Below are 20,500 nucleotides of genomic sequence, written 5' to 3' on the forward strand. Positions count from 1 at the left end.
AATTCAGGTAAGCTGTTTGGCATCCAGTTATCATCTAATATTATCTTTAACATACCTATCTTGTAGAGATGGACCGGCACCCACTTTTTGGCAGTTTCTCTAAACACAATTGGGGGAAAAATTCAGCTGAATCATTCCAGCGGGTATTGCGAAAACCCAACGCCGTGTCATGCCAGTTTTTTGGTGCTCCATACGAATGGAATTCATTCGGTCAACTTATTTTACTGTAACTGCTCCAGAGCTATCCCTCATCACTTGCAATTACTCCGACGACGGCTATACCCAGCTTCACAAATTACTCCAAAAACAGTTGCAACTTTTGAGTTGCTGCGTCATCTCCATAAAATGGCATTAACTACCAAGGCCTCGACATATGACTTTTATCGCGCTCTTGAAAAGTCAACAAACAACACAGGGATTAACCTCCCACCCTCGCGTTACCCTGCACTATTCCGGATGATTCTTCAATGGCGGCATTTACAAATGCTAAAGTGGGCGGGGAGAGGGCATAGCCCCACAGGGGCTGCAGGTACAGGCGAGGGTGAGCTTGCAATTCAGTGCCCGTCTTGCCCACATCCCAGTATAAATCTTCCTGTTGGCTGGGAAAATGCGCCAGACGAAATGAAGTGAGTTATATTGATGTTCACTAGTATCCGATAGCTAACGTTACTACAGATTCCTCTATATGGTTATGATATGCATGGACGCCAACTTCCGATTAAAAAATCAGATGGTGTCTAACTGGTCTCAAGACCCTGGGCTTGGAATCGGGTGGGCGTATATGATACCACTCAAAGGATATGAGGAGTATGTCAAGAGCCGGCTGTCAGACAAAGACGTAAGATTCAAGAGTTTGAATAGCTATTGGTTACTGATACCGGGTCTAGATAAGCACATGCGTTGGGTTTCAAGCACTAGCCAAGGCCAATACAAAATTTTCAATTGGACTACGTTACACGGGCCTGGGACTTACAGTATGCGGTCGCTCAGAGATGATTATGAGAGTTGGAAATCTACATAAGGGAGAAAGGTGCGTGCTATCAATTTAATGCTAGATGAATTTGTGTTCTAAGAATTCATAGATATGCCAACATGGACTACATTTTTGCTTCAATTCTTCGAACATTGGCTGTACAATTTGTGCTGGCAAGCTACGATATAGCTTGTCAGTGGTTCATCAATCTTCTTCGGCGAATCGAAACACAGTGGCCAGATGAAATCAAGCCACGTTCCAACATCACACTGATGCCCGCAATCCCCAAGCTGCATGAGCCAATGCACAAGCAGCAAAATCATGAGCTATACTCCTACAACTACATGCCTGGTGTTGGTTTATCAGACGGAGAGTGCCCCGAGCGTGTATGGGCGCCGCACAATGTCCTGGCAAACGCAACCAAGACTCAGGGTCCGGGTTCACGACATGACACTCTTGACGACCATTTCGGCTTTTGGAATTGGCTCAAATATACGTCGATGGGAACTACGTTGCTTCGAAAGTATAAAAATGCGGTGGCTCAGCGAAATATTCAGACAGAGGGCCATCGGGGCTTGACAGATTCTTTGGAAGACCCAAGACTTGTGCCTGCATGGGAGAAAATGTGTGTCGAATGGGAGAAAGATCCCTTTCCAAAAACCACAGCAAAAAACCCATATTATGTGAAGGAGACTGGTAAGTGATCCCACCTATATTCATCTATCATATGCCTGATTAGGTATAGGTGCATCTGAAGCTGAAGTCAAGAAGGCCCTTCACGATGAAGAGGCTGAATTTTTATCTAAAGGTGGAACGTTACCGCACAAAACTACCCCGTCTGTCTTTATTGGTATGGGCCTAGACCTTGAGGAAGCACAGTAAGTTATATTCCTCGTCTACAACATAAGACTTTAACTTATAACATGGGTGCAGGCGGCGACTTAAACGGCTAGCTACCAACACGAGTGCAGATGCCACTATTCGCCAAGAAGGCACACTCACGGAGCAGCAAAATATCCTCACTACACGCATTCGGGCATGGGAGCAACTTGTTCCCATCTATATGCCAGGACTGCTTCAGTATCAGACAGATAATCCGCCGACAGAGCAGTCAACGCACGCCGAAGACATTGTCCTGTGGCTTCCATCAATGGTACCCGCAGAATGCAGAGAAACTATCTGTGTGGCCGGCTTGGCTGATGTCGAACAGAAGCTGCGGATGGCGCATATGACCGACTCTTTGAATGCAATACGGCAGATTCTCAAAATCAAGTCACGAATGATTGAATTCAAAAATAAAAACATACGAGGACAACGTGGGGGAACCAGGTCAACGTCAGTTATCGACCGCGTGCATGAGCGTGCACGATTTGCAGCAGGAAAATATCGTGCAGCTCGGAAAGCTTATTTCGAGTTGGCAGGACCTGGTAACTGGGAGCAGAATTACCGTGTACTTGCAGACGGAGATATTCGAGCATATCAAGATCCTGCTCGGCTAGGACCCAGAAAGGGACGCCGCGGAACGCTTGATGATGAACAGGTCGCGGCAGGGATGGATGTAGAGAATCAGCCAGAAGAGGGGGATCTTTTCCTGTTCAACGAGGAGCGCACCAAGCGTCAAGAATCGGGTCAGACACGGCGAACTCTGTCATGGATCTGGACGGTTCGTACCAATGCTGCAGACACAACAAGCGAAGAAGAGAAAGATGATCTCTTGCGTGTTGAATGGGCGAGGAGCCGAGCTAGGGTCATGCGCGCAAAAGAGGAGGTTTCGATGTTGAAGGAAGAGATGCGGCGAACATTAGTGTTTTTGGACTGGAAAGCTGCCTGGTGGCGAGAACGCAAAAACGCTATCTCTAACGCGAGTAGCGATCGCTTGGAGGCCATTTCCGCATTTGCCATTGTGCAAGCTGACCTTCAAGATTCCTTGGCGGAGCATTTCCGAAATCTGTGGCGGTCTCCATTACAAGAGGCAACATTGCGTGCTGCAGGTTCTTCAATTGCTGCCACTGAGCCCACATCAGTTTCTTCGACTGACCCTGCCTCGACATTGACATTGCTTGGAGATGGAGATGAAGGTGATGATAACGGTGACGACGACGACGAGTACAACGAGGAAGAAATGTTTGAAGAGAGTGGTGTGGAGGAGTTGGATATCACTGCAAATAGTGTAGCAGCATTGGTGTAAATCAACATTAAATTCGTAGCTACATACTTTACATGCAATTTAGAACGATATGTCGACGAGGAAAAAGGTTACAGAAATGCTGCCAAGCAAAGGTGGATAGCTGCCGCGTGCAGATAAGCTGCAAGAGATTCCAGCGGGAGTATGACGCGGTATGACGAAGTGACAGGAACCATCCATCGCGTCTAAAAATACGCCTGCATCAGAGGCAGTGCCAGGCCCAGACCAGGGTGGGCAGGGGTGGGCCGAGATTGCGTCTAAAAATATACTTGCATCACTGATGAGTGATCATCAGGAGGCTGTGCGCGGTCCAGACCAGCAAGGGCGGTGTGGCACACGGCTACTGCACCCGCGAACATCCCAATCGGGAAGGCGCGCATTTAATTCCCCCGCGTCATCCAAACCCACCCCGACCAATCCATCCCGCCACCACCCCCGAACCCTGCGCAAACAACGCCGCCGCATTCTAGGCGCTGCTGGCTACCGACCCGTATTTTTTTCAGCCCGAACGGCGGCCCCAACGACGAGCAACGCTATTCCGAACGGCCGGCATGCGTATTGACGCATTGTTTGGTGCAGCTGCCCAGCACGTGCTCAGACGCGGCGAATGCATCAAATGTGGCAACTGGAAACTGCCAGGCTAGATATATACTGCCCACCTGGCAGTTTCCAGTATATGATACATCAGGACAGCAGGTAGAGGTGGAATTCTCTAATCCGATAGACGAAATCGCAAATGTGGCCTATGTACTCGCCAACTGGTTTGCAGATGGGATGCTCGTAGGATTTTTGTAAGCTCGTATTGGAGATGCCTGGTTGAGTGATCGTCTATAGGTATACCGATGTATGGTCATATACAGAGGATGTAGATTCCCTCGTTTTCTAGTCATCGGAATCCCTGCCACGGCGTACCTCGGATCAGTTAGTTAGTACCTTTCCACTCTACGATTTTCCATGGCTTACCCAGTGCTTTAGCTGTTGGGATACTGTGGCTGACACAAATTTCTGCCACCTCACCATGGGTAGCAGGAAGTGTGAACTTTACAGCGCCTTACTTTTGGCTTTCTCTTGCGCTCAACATAACAATGACAATTGCCATCTGCGCCAGGCTCCTCTTTTTCCGCAGAAGAATGCGAACTGTCCTAGGAGAAGGGCATGGATCACACTATACAAGCATAGCGACAATGGTCGTCGAGTCCGCAGCGATTTACTCTGCCTTCTCTTTATGCTTCTTGATCCCATTCGCACTTAACCATCCGGTGCAAAATATATTCATTCAAATGCTGGGCGAAGTACAGGTAAGTGTGCACGTGTGTCGTAAGTTAAACGCTAAATCGTTTCATTTATAGATAATAGCACCCCTTCTTATCACGTATAGGGTGGCTTATGGAAAAGCTTGGACTGATAAGACCACTAATCAACTTCTATCTAGGAACAAACAATCTCAAGATATTCGAATGAGCTACAAAAGAGGGATATCTGCAGCTGGTGTATCTGGTAATTCTCACACACTGAATGGTTCATTCAGGGAGGAGATTATGGCCAAGGATTCCGATGATGGCACTTACGTTCAGGTCTGGACGGAAAAATCGATAGCGTAATAAGTAGATAAGAATGATTCACATTGATTTATGGTCGCTCATCTCGTAGATTTTGATTCCATTTAATTTATGCAGTTTCGGCAATCTAGCTGAGCAGTTGAAGGTCCATTTTCCGAAGACCACCGGTGTTCGCCGAAAACCTTCGGTATATGCCGTGGGCACTCCTCTGTACAGACTATTCGATCCGAGTCATCTAAGAGAAGTAAGTTGAAAACAAATATAACTATAACAGTACCCGGGAAATCTAATAGAGCGACGCTAAGATTGACTAATTTTAGACCGAGATCGTGGTCATGGAGAGAATGACCGAGATGGGCGCTTGATGGGCGTTATCTCACATTGGCAAAGCGAACAGGTTTATTCGGTACAAAAAAACAATAGGGAGCTTGGCTCTGTACATTTAATTAAGGTCAATCAAACGCCCCACCTTCATAGTATGTATGTCAATGCAACATTCACTTGAAACGTTTGTTACTACCAGCATTTCATCAATAACTCGAACTCTGTAAGTGTTCCGCGGGCCGGGCCCCGGGTCCGCAGTAAAGGGGTGAGAATCCCAAGTTGAAGACGTATAGTGAATTAATTTACACTACCTCTCCATCAAGGTACAATGGTTTCGAATATCTAGAACCATGTTTACCGTTTACTGACATGAAATGGATCTGGCAGACCCATGCCATTTTTATTTCTGTGACCCGTTTCGATCATGTCATCTAGCTACGCAGCACTATTGATTCATTCTTAGCTTCAACTGCAACTCTCATCCACAGGAATATGATCGAGTATGGTGAATTATAATGACAAGCACAGATTGCCACTTCTCACATCAGTAGTCATCGTGAGTAAGTTTGATTCTGGGATCCGGTGAGACTCAAAGTCGTATAAAGGCCTCGATAATCTTTTAGGTACACATTATAACCGTCCTCACACCGCTCCAATTGTTTTATCAAACCAATAACTCAATAAAAACAACACCATGTCCCGTTTCTTCTTCACCTTTACCATCGTGGCGTGCTGGCTCTCTCCCCTCATTTTTGGCAAGTTGATAGGCTAAAACTAGGAAGAAAAGCACTAGAGACTCATTTTCCTTTAGCCATTCCCGTTGAATACCCAGAGCACATAGTGAACCATATACCTGTGGCCAACGTGGCTTCCTCAACAAGTGCCATTGTACTTCCAAGCGGCACCCCAATAGGTGGTAAGCAAACATTTAGTCCATTCATTTGGAGGATCGATTCAAATCGACATACACCTAGGTATATGCACCATTGAACACGGCTGCCCTCCCCCACCGCATACATGTGACAGCTTTGATGCTTGCCCCTCCTTCCCCTAGGAGAAAAAAGAGGCTCTCAAGCTACATCCCACAATTATTCTCAATTCTTCACCTCTCTAACTCTATCTTGATTTTTGTTGATGTAATCAGTATTGTATCATACATTCGTCACAGTGGCACTCATTTTAATACTTGTATTGATACGTGCAGGCATACTTCGTCAGAGTCACTTGGTTAATCTTTCATCGTTACCTGTTTCTATGGTCACTGCTTTATACCTTACTTGCATCCTATTTTTCGTTCTCTACTTTCGTATGATAAACGTAACAGTAGTGTGAATCACCCATATGTCCAACACTTAGTATTAAAGGGACGTCGATACTCGTTGGTCATTTAACGAAATCCAAGATCTGAAAGGTTTCCAATAAGCAGACTCGAGCGAAAACAGCGTCACACACTGGCCGCCGAAAGCTCGTCGAGAACCTCCATTATCATATTCTCATTTACCTGGCGTTGAACTGCTTTTCAGTCCCAAAAGGCATACAGAGAAACGTCCGAGGCATTAGTCTTGTTGGCCTCCTAACAATGTTAAAGATCGATTTGAGACGTTCGCTTGACGTCGCTGCTCAAGAAAAAGAAAAGAACCACGTACTAAAGAAATCAAAATGATAAAATAAATGAAAGTCGGCACCGTACTCCTCAGAATTACACCTTCATACTAGCAACATCCCTCAACATCTCCCTCACCCTCGGGCGACTCATCACCTCTACCTTCTTCTGAGTCCGATTCTCACCCGCAAAAGCCAGAACAGCTTCCCCCCAACGCTCATAGCACTCCCCAACGCGCTCAAGCACATGGTCGATCAAAATCCTTGCCGTCCTCCCATCTCTATGCACACCTTCACCTCTATCTTGGTCTCTTCCATCAGCGTTGGGGTCAACGTCGACATCTGAAAGGTAGAGCCGAATCCGCGCAACATTACCGCGTAAATCTCGCTGCACAGACTCCGCAAAGCGGGTATGCATCCCTCCTAGGTCTTCATCTGGTGTAACTGTGCCCGCCGCCGCGGTTCCTGTCGATGCATTACCCGCCCCAGAGGTGCTCGAGGATGAACCCGAGGAGGAAGTAGCAATCGACGTCGGCAGTGGCCTCGCACTCGAAGCCACAGTGACATTTTGTTTATCAGTCCATGTATCCAGGATCGCACACACGGGACCTGCACAGGCCTCAATCGTGTCTTCGCATGCTTTGCGGAGTGCATGATCGATGTCCTAATTGAAATAAATAACGATGTAGGCTTCCAACTTCGCAAATGAAAGATGCAAACGAACGCACCAACTTAACACCTCGCATCCCTCCCTCGCCATCCGCACCGCCACCCCTGCTCACCCCCAAGGAGGCGAACAACCCTTCAGGGAGCAGCGACGTTGTCTTGCTAAGCATGTTGGTCAAGGTTTCTACATACATCACAATATAAATAGTAAATTAAAATCGCAAGGTGAGTAAATCAGTGAGATTGTAAATGAACGTGCTGATCAGAAACGTACCAGTGACTCCGAAATCCAAAGCTCTCGCACTGCCCAAGCTGGCCATACCTGAGCCCATCCCCATCCCAGTGGCTGGTGTTCGCACCGCACTACTGTGACTACCCTCCTCCCTCATCCGCACTTCCTCCAAACTCATATACACTTCCTTTAAAATGAGGATATGTCTGACAAGGAACAACGCCCCATCCAACTTTCTATTGCTATTAGATGCCCCTGGTGAGGAGGGAGAGGGTGTTGTGGCAGTAGTGGAGGCAGCGATGAGCTCCGACGCATGGATGAGGGAGAGACGGCAGAACGTCAGAGCTTCTTGTGCGATATCATCAAATATCGCCGGCTAAAATTCATAAAAGTCACATATGAATAAAATGATCAATGGTCAAAGGATCTAATGCGTAAAAAAGAAGACGAACCTTCACGAAATCCCTCAACTGTCCTAACACCCAAACTGTCTTCCTTAGCGTCGGGTACCACGTCTCCTCATTATTTCTGCCATCTTTGTACTTGAATATCTGGTTCGTACTTTGCTTTTCGCTGAGCTCGGCAGGGTTTTGTTGGCGGTTGGCTGTGGCTATAAGTTTTGGGAGTGTGTAAGAAACAGGGATTGAAACAGCCAGCCAATGAAACCGCGTATAGATAAATATCCAAGAAACATAGCGCATATATGCACAAAATAAATATGTGTCACGCATATATAAACCGCAAAACCTCCACGCGACTCAAAAATTGAGAAGAAAAATAAAGTTGGACACTCACAAACCAAAATCCCAGGCCACCCATCCACATCCTCCTTCCCAGGTACAAAATACCGTATCTCGCTCTGAATCACCGCCTGAGCCTTGAAGAACAACCGCGTCTGCGCATCCTGCAGAACCATCCTGAGCAAAGTAGCGATGTGCAATCGCTTGGATATGCGTGCGGTGTTAGGCTTGGAGGCGTGCGTGTGCGAAAGGTGAGAGGGAGTAGGGGAGGGGGGAAGTGTGAGTTCGTCGGACCGTCGACGGCGCCGCCGTTGTGTTGATTGGGAACTACTTTCGTCTTCGCTATCTGAGGAATCGCCAGAGGAGGATGAATCTCTGGTAGTGGAAGTCGCGCTTGACGCAGAGGCTGGCACGCTTGTGGTGTCGAGCACCATCAACGCCTGCAACACCGTGCAGACTTCACACAACACTGTCAAACGCGGCTCGTGCAGAATTCGAGGACGTAGGTCGTCGTACAATAGATCGCACAGAGTTTCCAGATACTGGCTACCCCAAATATCAGCACAAAAGCGCATATTATCAGTAGTAGTATAACTCACTAAAGCGCGGTTTCTCCGGTAGAGAAAAATTCCCGATACAGTACCCACTCATCCCCACATAAGGCTTTCAAATATCCACATCCCTCCCGCGTCAGCTCCACCAGCTCGCTCCTGCCCGGATCCAAGCCCCGAATTTCCTCCATCACCCGTGGCACAAGTAACGCTTTGCGAGTCGCCAGATACGCAGTGTGGCACTCCGCAAGCAAAGCGGAGAGCTCGTCGGGGTACGCCTGAGCACGGCGCTCAAGCTCACCAAGCAATGGTGCGACACGCGTAGATATGGACCGGAAGCGCGTGTAGAGTAGGTGGTGCTGGGCAGTCGGCGACGGATCCTCAGATAGGCGTTTTGATATCTCAGAGGAGAGCGCGCGCAATGAACCCACGAAGTTCATTTTGATAAGCGTCATTGCGCGCGTCATGCATTGTTGGAAGCGTAGTAGATACACCTCCGCCTCCCTATAATGTCTCTACCCAAAAATAAGCGCTTGATTTTTGAAAAATTGACAGAAGAAAACGTACATGCGATTTGAGGAAATCGATGCATATGTCGACGCGCTCAACCATATACAAAAAGTCAGTCTGGAAGATAAGCGACTCGCCCGGATGGTTCAACATCCTTGTCGCGTGTTCTAGCTCCTGGAAATACTCCAAATGCCCCTGAATATCTTCCACAATCTCTACCAACCGATCCCTTTCCTCCAATAGCCGCTCACATGCGTCCTTCAAACTCCTTCCACCGTCCTCGACACCGCGCCATCCCTCCATCATTCGGTCCACCTCCGTGTCTACTTCACTGATGCGATCGAGGAGAAGGTCGCACACCTCCAAGTGCGAGCTCAGGGTGGCAACATGCGCGCGGTAGTGCGCTTCTTGGCTGTGTGCGACGCTCCGGTCAATCAACGCATACCAGTCATAGAACTGTTGTGCGGTCTGCACCGGCTGTGATGGGTGTAGTAGCGCATGTTCTGGGCGGTATAATGTGGCGTTGGGGGTAGATGAACGAGAAATAGGGCTCCCTGTTGAACCATCTTTTTGTAGGAGTCTATGCGCAATGTGAGTGGGTGTCCCGGGTTCAGGTTCACTGGCAAACTAGGCTAGGGTCTCATCGTACTGCAGGTTAAAGCAGAGTGAAGCGGCACGCACCTTCAGCGGAACGTCTCTCTCCCGCCGCTCCTCATTCCACTTCATCAGCCGGTTCACACTACGCAGCTGCAGCTCCGTCAGTGGTGTGTTGCGTTCCCATTCTTCCAAGCTGACATTGGCCCTCTGCCCCTGGTTAGCTGTGGAGGTTGATGTAGATGCTGCACCTGAGTTGGAAATGTTGATGCTAATTCCACTGGTGTTGTTGTTGTCGCTGAGATTCGATGTGGAGAGCGCAAGCGACGCGGGCGTCGTCCCGCGTCTCATGTTGCTCGAGAACGACGACGATGCCATTTAATAGATTGTTTTAACGGATGCGCTTATTCATAATCTAGTCGCTGAGAAACGATTCAAATGACTAGGTGAACAATCAAGCGAAAAAGTCGTGGCCGATGATGATTCAAAGAATAAATGGCTTGCCGCTTGTGCAGTCACGTATTTGTTTGGTCAAAGCGTCTATTCCAAGCTACGGATCTTGCCGACTTTTCAGATAAGATAACGACTTGCTTAGGTTCCACACAGCGGCATATGCTGGCAGCTTTAACGTATTTCTATATCGCATATATGTGGGTATATTGAAGTTTTCCGATGATTTTGTTACATTTGAGCCAATACGAGTGTGCTGCTCTCTCCAGATCTCGACTTTGAGTGATTCTTTCCATCTTCAACTGCAAGTGGAGTCATCCTGACGGCGACGAGGGAAGGAACAATCATCTATATATCATATATGTTTTAGCATGCCATGATATCACCTTTATACATCTAACATGGAGACACATACTATCTCTTGCCACAATAGCATTGGCTACATCTACACCAGAATGAATGAGGTCAGTATGGTGTCCCGGGGGCATGTAGGTAGCTAGCAATTGGGAATGTTGCAGACGTACCAAGCCCTCGATTCTCGACTGCAATTGGACTCGCTGGAATAGCTGTTAGCGCAAAAGTCTCTCAGGGACATATTCATCAATCGTATGCCATACCAAGTATCAGTGGGGACACCCAGCACGCAATGATCATAAATGCCATGTAGAAACGAGCCATGATGATAACGCTGCCACTGATTTTAGTTGTATCTGTGGTTATGGGAGTAAGACTGGATACTACAGTGGGCAATTAGCTTGCGAACTTCCGCGCCTTATATACCATATTCTATACTGACAATAAAGGCATCTCATCCCGAACTTCTACGACATTTTCGGGGATGATGTGATGTGATAGGAGGCCTTTGAGCTGATGGAATCCCACTAAAGCGCGTGGAAGCATCCTCAGGAATAGCAAATCTTCTCGGTGAGCCAGTAATGTGGATGAGAGTATCACTATCGGTGGCACTACTTGTGTATAATTAGGCCTACTATCGCGTTCGCAGGGAGTTTAAAATTAAAACAAACCATATTATTCTTATTAATAATACGCCAATGACCTGCATTTTGAATTGTCACTCGTGCGACTCCACTCCTGTATGGAAATGGAAGCTATATGTGAGAATTTTACCTTGATGGCTCGGATTCTGATTAATTTCATGAAATTAATTATCCTCACCACTGTGGGGGGAAAGCAGGTCGGGGATAATGCCGGCGCCGTGAGCTATACCGATCTGACACGCTGGTTTTGAATTTGTAAAGTCCGGTTGCACTTTCCGAAAATCTTCTAACTCCTACCTCTCTCGAAACGGGATTTTGACAATATGCTATCATGGAATGATCCCTCAATACAGAGGCTACGCTTTATTGGTATTCATCAATGGCGGGGCGTTGCAGCTCAACTCGGCAGGCCGCAGTAGCGCATTAGAGAAGAGCCAATAGTTGGAAAAGAGGTCACGCACTGGTTCATAAAGGCTGTGTGGATTTGACCATAGGGAAAGGGAAGGGACCCATCTCACCAAGAGATACATACTTCCCATCTCGGAGGGATGTAGGATCAAAAATAACTGTGTTTCATTTTTTTGCTGTATATTTTTTACTTATTTTTGAAGATTGATCTCAAGCGCTTCTATTGGCTTTCTCAGAAGCAGTAGTCCCATGTCGTCTGTATCACCATAGTTTATCTCTGCATCCTGAGACGCGATAGGACTCGCTGGAAAGCTGATAAATACCAACATGCATTGACCGCTACATGCAGCTCATAGCAAACACACCTAATATCAGTGGGGACACCCAACACGCCAGAATCATAAAGGCCAAGTAGAAACGAGTCATGGTAATGCTTAGAGCTCCTCACTGTGTTGGTTCTGAGTAGAAAGTTAAGTTGCTTTGTATCTGTATCGTTGTATCGTATATGTGCCTTATATACCATATATTTCGACCCGAAATTCAGGGGAATGGAGTGGATCTGAGATGAAATAAACCCCAGGAGACAGTGATAGTGATGGTGTTCCAAGGTACGAATTATATTCTTTTGTATCGCGCTCGAAGGTGTGTTATATAAAGTTACACAGTGTTCTAATGATAGTGGAAGGCTTGCAATAAGTACGTCACTCGGGAGGTGGAAGCCATCTGGGAAAGGGCTGGCAGACTTGAGCTATATAGAATCAAAGAAATCAAAGAGTACTTACTTGTATTTTTACACCCCATTGAGCTATTAAAGTTGAAACATCGGCTACAGGCTTAATTGGGCAGTGCCGGATAATACTGGGCAAGAAGGTCTGGATCAGTGCAATGAATTTTAAATAATCCTACCCTACATCAATAAAATAACCTACACGACCACAACTTTATGGAGTAACTTGCCATTCTGTAGCTATGATATGTATCTCAGTCTGTATCAAACCTCAAGACCACAGCAGTGTAATTTGCTAATTGGGTGTAACAATACGTCACTTGTAGAGGCTTGTATACGTACGTATGCTATAGATAAACAGAAGCTCTCATAAGTACGGATATGGATTTATAACCTTTACACTATTTCCTAAGGCAATCACCATCAGGTGGCCTGGAACAATCAATGTTAGTGAGTTCACACCCATCTTTCTCTCCAACCACTCCGCCTATTATCTTTAACAACAAGAACGCCACTTTATCTGCAGTTGGTGATTCTTCGTATGTCTGGATCATGCCCGCCATAGCTCCTGACTCGTCACTGGCCCTACAATATTCATCTGTTTCAAGGATTAGTTGGCTAGCTAAGTCTCTCATTAAATCCCTAAAAATAGACATGTAGGTACTAATGGCTCCCGGCGGGAAAAGCAGATGTAACTTGAAGGATGTTAACTAGTTGTTATGAGACCGTCGTGGTCGGAGTAACCATGCTGAACTCACCGCGTCAGTCGTTCTCAGAATGAATCTTTCAAGTAAATCAGTTCAAAGCGGCTCTACTGGACTCGAACGGCGTGTTCCTTATATAAAAACTAATTGCGTGACCAGATATCGATGAAGTTATGGTGTTCATATGGATGAAGTTGGGCTGGCTGGATTTCTTGACAAGCTCGACTGGAACAAATTGACGGGTCCCATGGGGTACGTTAGCTAATCTCGGCTCCAGAACTTCAGGAACGGCTGACGGAGAATGAAATCGGAGTCAAAAACAACCTGAGTCTTTACCTGTTTTTTGCCTCCGACTTTAAACTCAGACTATTCGTGTCGGGCTTCTCTAGTGGGCCTCTCGGAGCCCATAACCACTTCCGACTGGCAGAAGCGAAAGCCTGCAACTCAAGATCTCAGAACTTACGTTTATCCTTTGCAATGATCTCTCTCAAAGGGAAATATATTGCTTACTTCGCTGGAAAATGACTGCCCCTGGAATCATCTGCACCAGCATTCCAGCGAATCATTGATGTGTAGCAATGTCGACGAACTAGCTTCCAGGGCCAATTGAATCTCGTTTTCCCCGAACTCAAATTCTCATCAAACTTCAATGATTGGACTGGTCAATACCTACTAGTAATGTGCTCATTTTTTTACTTTTGCCGGTGTACGAAACCGTGGTTTTTGATGTGCTCAACGTACCAATGGGCAGTGGGAGGTTGGTACATGAAGCAAACTCGGTGGTCTGGTGTCGTGTTTTCGTCCTTGGCCTGTCAATTCAGTCTCCGTCTTCGTGTATGCATTGGCTAGAGAATGTAAAACACTGGGGTACTGATGTCATCATCTTGGGTTGAACATTGCGTATGTTTGCGGTCAGCCAAAGATCGACCTGCGATCGGTATTCTGTTTTTTGGGGGTTATTCAAGCACGAGTCCCCAGAGGTGGCTGGCAAATCCTCCAAATAGTCCAAAATACAAAGGACAGATAAAAGGTACCCTCTCTCCCTTCCCTTCTCTTCCTTATACCACAACTACCACAGCCAACTTCTCTCTCACATTTTTGAATAACAGCTAGCCTGCTCATCATCGCTCAAGTTCGTCAACATTATTGACGAATAACACTTCGCCTACTTTCAACAAGGCCGTCAACACTATTGAAGAATAACATCTCACCTATTTTCAACAAGCTCGTGAACGCCATTGAAGAATAACATCTCGCCAACTCTCAACAAGCTCATTAACATTATCTACGAATATCAACACGCCTATCCGCCTCGCCGCCAAAATTCTGTACGAATAACATCGCGCCAACCTTGGATGCATCCTTTGTATCCAAGGTCTATAGGGGTGGGGCCCTACATTAGTAGGTCCCCTACTCCCGACCCGGAGTTTAATATAGCAATGGCAGCGGTTTTCATGGGACATCAACCACCCGTCAGGGTCCACAGGACATACCCTCGCCTTTCTAGCGCTGCTTTTAAACGTCTCGCCATTTTGATTTTGGCGGGCTGGGCAGTGAAGACAGCCCTCTCGAGCTACAGTGATGCTGTTTTCCCGAACTCGCCTTTTGGATTTCGCTCTCCAGAGTCCGAAGCTTCTTCAACTGGTGGATTCGTCGTCGTTCATCCCAAATCAAGCGCTTCGAGCACCGTCAACTATCGGAAAGGCTTCAAAGGCGGCGAGCAGAATTCTTTAGTCAACATTTCTGGTAAGTTTTCTCGCCCTCACCCTGTTAATGAGCTCTTGTAGCTGACTACCGTTGATTAACAGGTCAACCCAATAATACCTTGATTAGTATGTCCCCTGGCATCGGCTCAATTATTTTCGGACCCCTCCTGGATATTTCTAGTAACAAAGAGTATAGCACCCAATTAGGTGAGTAGGCAAGGGTGTCATTGTCTATGCTTTGTTGACATCATCTCAAGGTACCAACGACACTACCTCACTCGGCGCCCCTGACATCCACAAACATTTCATGGATATTACCCAAGCCTCTCTCGCTGATGTACACGTTGTCGACGCCGCATTCATTACCAAAGATATCGCGAAGTATATCACGTTCCAAACGGTTCTAGCCACACTACAACGCCTCAACTATTTCTCTGTTGACGAGTCCACCATGTACGATAGACTCGGTGGGTGCTTTGTTTCTAAGATTTTCTTTCTTATCTAAAGTAACAACAGATCATGGTGTCGATTCCCTAAGTCATAGAGGAGATCCCAACTCATGGAGCGTCGTTGTCTTTGCCCACCCTAGTATGTATCTAACCTGTTCACACATCCCAACCCCTTTAATTAACGATAACATTTTATAGCCTCTCCATTTGTCAACACCCGCAATAATGAACCTTTCTTTGGTCAGACCAACAACGTCGTGATTGACATATCCCCTGGTATCGGCTCAAACATTTTCGGACCCCTTCTAGATATCCTTAGTAACGAAATGAATGGCATCCAACAATGTGAGTAGGAAAAGACATATGCTTGTTAGTATACTTCTAATACCACCACCGCAAGTTTCCAGCGACGCAACCCCACTCTGCGGCGCTGCCATCTCCAAAGCATCCTCGCTCTTGTCCAATCTCACCGAAGCACACTTCATGGATGTTTCTCAAGCCTCAAACGCTGATGTATACGTTGTCGATGCCACAATTCCTATCCAATATCTCGCGAATCTCATGCAATTCCAAATGACTGTCGCTACACAAGAGTGCCTCAACCACTTCACTGTTGACGAGTCCACCATGCACGATAACCTCGGTCGGTGTTTCATTGGTCATATTAATTTTCCTGATCTAACGTAGCAACAGATCATGGTGTCGATTCCCTAAGTCTCAGAGGAGATCCCAAGTCATGGAGTGTCGTTGTCTTTGCCCATCCTAGTGTGTATTTAACGTGTTTACATACCTCAATCTCTCATATTGACGACAATTCTATACAGCCTCTCCCTTTGTCTACCGAAGTAGCGCCTTCAGCGGGGAACACCTTTCTGTCAGTTCCCCTGCGCTACCTGTGGACGTCGGTCGAGATGAAATGGATGGATCAAGACAGCTTAGCAACATCGACTGGAATATTTACATGGCATTTGGACTAGGACTCGTCGCACTTCTAAGCCTACTCTTCAGACACCTCCAATACACCGTCACAAAGCCACCGGCACCTGCACCCCGGCCAACCTTGCAGTACATACGATATGACTCTCTTTCCAGCTTCGGTCGCATGCAAGAACAGAAGCTCGATACTCTATTCGAGTGTCGCTTCAGTGGATGCAAATTCGATCGATACATCGAGGTCTGGTACAGCAAGGTCACCATGGATTCTGTTAACAAGTTCCTCGCAAATGGCTGTCAATATTTGCCAGAGCAATGGGGACAAGGATTCTGGGCCATATTATCTTCTATTTTATCGGTAATTGCCGAGTTCATGGAGTGCTTTGTTATGCTTCTTTTCCTGGTGCACTCCTTCTATGGTCGATTTGAAGTTTATTTCATTGGGGTCTTTAAGGTGAGAGGGTTCACCATTGACCTGGGAACTATCTCATTTCGGCAATAGATAATTGCAGTACTTCTGTTACTTGGTGGTGCATCGCTATATTTTAGGCAATTAACGACCGTCCAACGCCTCTTCAACGTCAATGGCAAGCGAAGGAAGAAACTACGCTTATCTTCTGTGTTGGCTATTCTATCGGTTATTGTCGAGTTCATGGAGTGCTTTCTTATACTTCTTTTCCTGGTGCACTCCTACTGTGGTCAATTTGAAGGTTATTTCATTGGGATATTTAAGGTGAGCGGGTTCATATTTTACCTAGGAACTATCTCATTTCGGCAATAGATAATCGCAGTACTTCTGTTACTTGGTGGTGCATTGCAATTTTTTAGGCAATTAACGGCCGTCCAACACCTCTTCAACGTCAATGGCAAGTGAACGAAGAAACGATGCAGACGTCATGGTATCTGTATGCGCCTTGTTCTTTGGGCACATCCTGAACGTCTCTATATTCCCGACGTCTTCAGATACACCTATCCGCACACGGTGAGAATCATCGACTTTGGCAGCAGTACAGGGGGTCAAGGGTTGAGAAACCCCCGGCATTCAGGCATTGTCTGAGGAGATGACTCGCTGTCGTGTTGTCGTCGTCTTGTCATGATAGTCACAAGCGCTTAGGTGCGTTTCTAATTCCACAGCAACTGCTTAATTTTCATATTGATCTTCATTGGCTCTTCTTCTCAGGACACTCCTCGTACTATTCTTTTATCGCTTCTACCAGCAACATTATCACCAGCATCGTTACCAAGCAATCATTATTAGCGATATCATTACCAGCATCATCATTCTAGATTTCATTTGGATGTTATCCAAGCCTCTCAAGTCGATGAGTACGGTGTCGACCCCACAAGTCCTACCAACTATCCCGCAAGTCTCATTCAAATCCAAATGACTGTCGCTACACAAGAGTGCCTCAACCACTTCACTGTTGACGAGTCCACCATGCACGATAACCTCGGTCGGTGTTTCATTGGTCATATTAATTTCCTTGATCTAACGTAGCAACAGATCATGGTGTCGATTCCCTAAGTCTCAGAGGAGATCCCAAGTCATGGAGTGTCGTTGTCTTTGCCCATCCTAGTGTGTATTTAACGTGTTTACATACCTCAATCTCTCATATTGACGACAATTCTATACAGCCTCTCCCTTTGTCTACCGAAGTAGCGCCTTCAGCGGGGAACACCTTTCTGTCAGTTCCCCTGCGCTGCCTGTGTACATCGGTCGAGATGAAACGGATGGATCAAGACAACTCAGCAACATCAACTGGAAGATTTACACGGCATTTGGACTAGGACTCGTCGCACTTCTAAGCCTACTCTTCTGACACCTCCAATGCACCGTCACAAACCCACCAGCACCGGCAGACCGGCCAACCTTGCAGTACATACGATATGACTCTCTTTCCAGCTTCGGTCGCATGCAAGAACAGAAGCTCGATACTCTATTCGAGTGTCGCTTCAGTGGATGCAAATGCAATCGATACATCGAGGTCTCGGGCACATCCTGAACGTCTTTATATTCCCAACGACTTCAAGATACACCCATCCGCACTCGTAGAGCAGCATCGAAATTCCTCTCTTTCCAGCTTCGGTCGCATGCAAGAACAGAAGCTCGATACTCTATTCGAGTGTCGCTTCAGTGGATGCAAATGCAATCGATGCATCGAAGTCTCGGGCACATCCTGAACGTCTTTATATTCCCGACGTCTTCAAGATACACCCATCCGCACTCGTAGAGTTCACCAACACAGTAGATAAAATGAGACCTTACATGACTATCCTCTTCCCTTTTAAAGATCTCAGTCGATTAGGTAGAGTTTCAAAGAGTAAGGGACTGGGTATCGATTATACTGTCATAGAGTCAAACAGTTCTGGCATTCATTAGGGGTGAGATTACGCACGAGTATCTACGAAGCACTTTAATCAATTTCGAGCCGTTCATACGGGGATATATGGTCAAACTTGAGAGACCAGCCTATACAGATGTCTACGAGGAACAGTGAGATCGTGCTCGAAAACAGCTGGGAACGAAACAATTGGCTAGCGGTTCTAGAGGGAAAACCGTGACAATCCTTAACCAATCCTGACCTAAACCCCTAGAAATACTTTCCAAAAACTCTTGTAATGATATTTTCTTAGTATAGTTCTTGAATGATTAGAATAGATTCCGGCAGGAAAGATAAGCATGAAGATGCATTCATATTGATCAGCACATTCGGTTGCGTGAAACAAATTGGAATTTGGATATTCAATTACTTGAATATAAACTGCTAGAGACAAATTACCAGGACGCCCTGCTTCCGTCAACATTGATGAATTGCCCTCCATCTTTTTCCCTAGTCGACTCGTCGATAATGTTCAACAAAAGAACAGCAACCTTATCTGCAGTTGGAAATTCTCCATATGTCTGAATGACGGCTTGCAGAGCTCCGGATGCATCTGTCTCTTTGCTATAGTCAACTGTTATGTTAAATTAGTGTTTAGTATTAAACAACAAAAGGTTTGTTGTCAGGACTTACACATATCTGTGTCGACACCGCCTGGAGAGAGAGGAAATGTAACTAAGGTAATGTTAGTATTCTCATTGGTTCATATCGTTAAAAGACTATAACTCACTGAGCCACTCGTTTTCGTAGTGGATTTTACGGGTAATCCAGTTCAAAGTCGCTTTGCTGGACGCGTATGGGGTATTCCTCATATCGAGAGATATAGTTGGCTCCGAAATTGATCCAACAAGACTACTGATAGGCACGAAGCGAGGCTGCTTGCTTTTCTTCAACAGGTTGTACAGAGCTTGGAATAGTACGACCGGGCCAAGTACATTAGCCTGACATGAAGATGATGCATCGTCAGAAAATATCCATATATCATTTCAATTATGTTCAGCGGCATACCTTGAAATGGTCCTCCAGATCACTAACGAGGACGTCATTTACTCTATTATTTCCCGCAAGCAAGCCTAAGAATCCCGGATTCAGTATAAATTCTGGTGTGTCGACAGGACTTGAACGTTGAACACTTACTGGCATTTCCGATAACGGTGTCCACCCTTCCATGACGCTCTTCGATTTCTTTTGCCAAAGCCTTATTGCCTTCGACATCCGCGGCAACCCACTTGACAATCGCTAGTCTGGAGGGATATTTCTTCTTGAGTTCGTCAAGCGCCGGGGCCTTGCTCGGATCCCTGGCAGTTGCGTAAACGAACGCATCCTCGTGTTTGGAGAGTATCAGTGCAGTAAGGGCATAGCCTAGAATGGAACGTAAACAATGAGACGCTGATTTCAAGACGAGAAGGAAGGTGATCGTACCAACACCACGTGGACGGTTGGCGCCAGTGATAAGATAAACAGTAGATGGAGAAGACATGAGGCTAATTTCTATGGGTATGGTGTACTTTGTTTGGAGATGGTGAAGTTGTGTGATGCTAAAACAGCCAGAGAAACGGCGTTATATAGGTGGGCCCCTGCTTGGTGCTTATGCATGATTTGAGACACGACGACACCAGAGTGCCTATTGCGGTGTCCTACAGCTGACATACTCGTCCAGAGGATATCAAATCGAGCATTGAAGTGTGCTGCCGCCAACGACTCGAAACGACGGCAGCAGATGTGTGTTTGTAATTAGCAAACCAACATATATCACGGGCAATGACGTTTACTTCGAGTTATTTTTCAGCCTTACGAACCAAGGCTTG

At 46.4% G+C, this 20,500-nt stretch overlaps 5 protein-coding genes across 5 annotated transcripts; 2 read left to right on the top strand and 3 right to left on the bottom strand.

Annotated features, from left to right (window-relative positions):
* Positions 1–345: 345 nt before the first annotated feature.
* On the top strand, positions 346–3,161 carry JR316_0001630 (uncharacterized protein; the record flags this gene model as incomplete). Its single annotated transcript, XM_047887432.1, has 6 exons — positions 346–626; positions 676–838; positions 888–1,030; positions 1,083–1,669; positions 1,719–1,851; positions 1,907–3,161. The coding sequence occupies 6 exons, from the start codon at positions 346–348 to the stop codon at positions 3,159–3,161; spliced, it is 2,562 nt and encodes an 853-aa protein (XP_047752355.1).
* A 3,462-nt stretch (positions 3,162–6,623) lies between these two features.
* JR316_0001631 (Conserved oligomeric Golgi complex subunit 3) lies at positions 6,624–10,314 on the bottom strand (the record flags this gene model as incomplete). The annotated part of the gene is made up of 9 exons (XM_047887433.1): positions 6,624–6,686; positions 6,747–7,307; positions 7,372–7,493; positions 7,584–7,917; positions 7,994–8,151; positions 8,337–8,827; positions 8,881–9,347; positions 9,400–9,969; positions 10,024–10,314. The coding sequence occupies 9 exons, from the start codon at positions 10,312–10,314 to the stop codon at positions 6,624–6,626; spliced, it is 3,057 nt and encodes a 1,018-aa protein (XP_047752356.1).
* Positions 10,315–10,684: 370 nt separating this feature from the next.
* JR316_0001632 (uncharacterized protein) lies at positions 10,685–11,198 on the bottom strand (the record flags this gene model as incomplete). The annotated part of the gene is made up of 5 exons (XM_047887434.1): positions 10,685–10,734; positions 10,802–10,831; positions 10,911–10,943; positions 11,004–11,123; positions 11,183–11,198. 5 exons carry the CDS (start codon positions 11,196–11,198, stop codon positions 10,685–10,687), a joined length of 249 nt encoding a protein of 82 aa, XP_047752357.1.
* Positions 11,199–14,662: 3,464 nt separating this feature from the next.
* Positions 14,663–18,131, top strand: JR316_0001633 (uncharacterized protein; the record flags this gene model as incomplete). Its single annotated transcript, XM_047887435.1, has 13 exons — positions 14,663–14,969; positions 15,032–15,136; positions 15,187–15,396; positions 15,446–15,517; positions 15,577–15,723; positions 15,779–16,021; positions 16,072–16,143; positions 16,203–16,765; positions 16,814–17,044; positions 17,140–17,216; positions 17,599–17,765; positions 17,810–17,887; positions 17,947–18,131. The coding sequence occupies 13 exons, from the start codon at positions 14,663–14,665 to the stop codon at positions 18,129–18,131; spliced, it is 2,457 nt and encodes an 818-aa protein (XP_047752358.1).
* A 956-nt stretch (positions 18,132–19,087) lies between these two features.
* Positions 19,088–20,172, bottom strand: JR316_0001634 (Norsolorinic acid ketoreductase; the record flags this gene model as incomplete). Its single annotated transcript, XM_047887436.1, has 6 exons — positions 19,088–19,266; positions 19,326–19,367; positions 19,423–19,633; positions 19,701–19,765; positions 19,830–20,016; positions 20,095–20,172. 6 exons carry the CDS (start codon positions 20,170–20,172, stop codon positions 19,088–19,090), a joined length of 762 nt encoding a protein of 253 aa, XP_047752359.1.
* Positions 20,173–20,500: the final 328 nt, after the last annotated feature.

The sequence above is a fragment of the Psilocybe cubensis genome, chromosome 2 (genome assembly GCF_017499595.1).
Source record: "Psilocybe cubensis strain MGC-MH-2018 chromosome 2, whole genome shotgun sequence".
NCBI classification, from domain to species: Eukaryota; Fungi; Basidiomycota; class Agaricomycetes; order Agaricales; family Agrocybaceae; genus Psilocybe; species Psilocybe cubensis.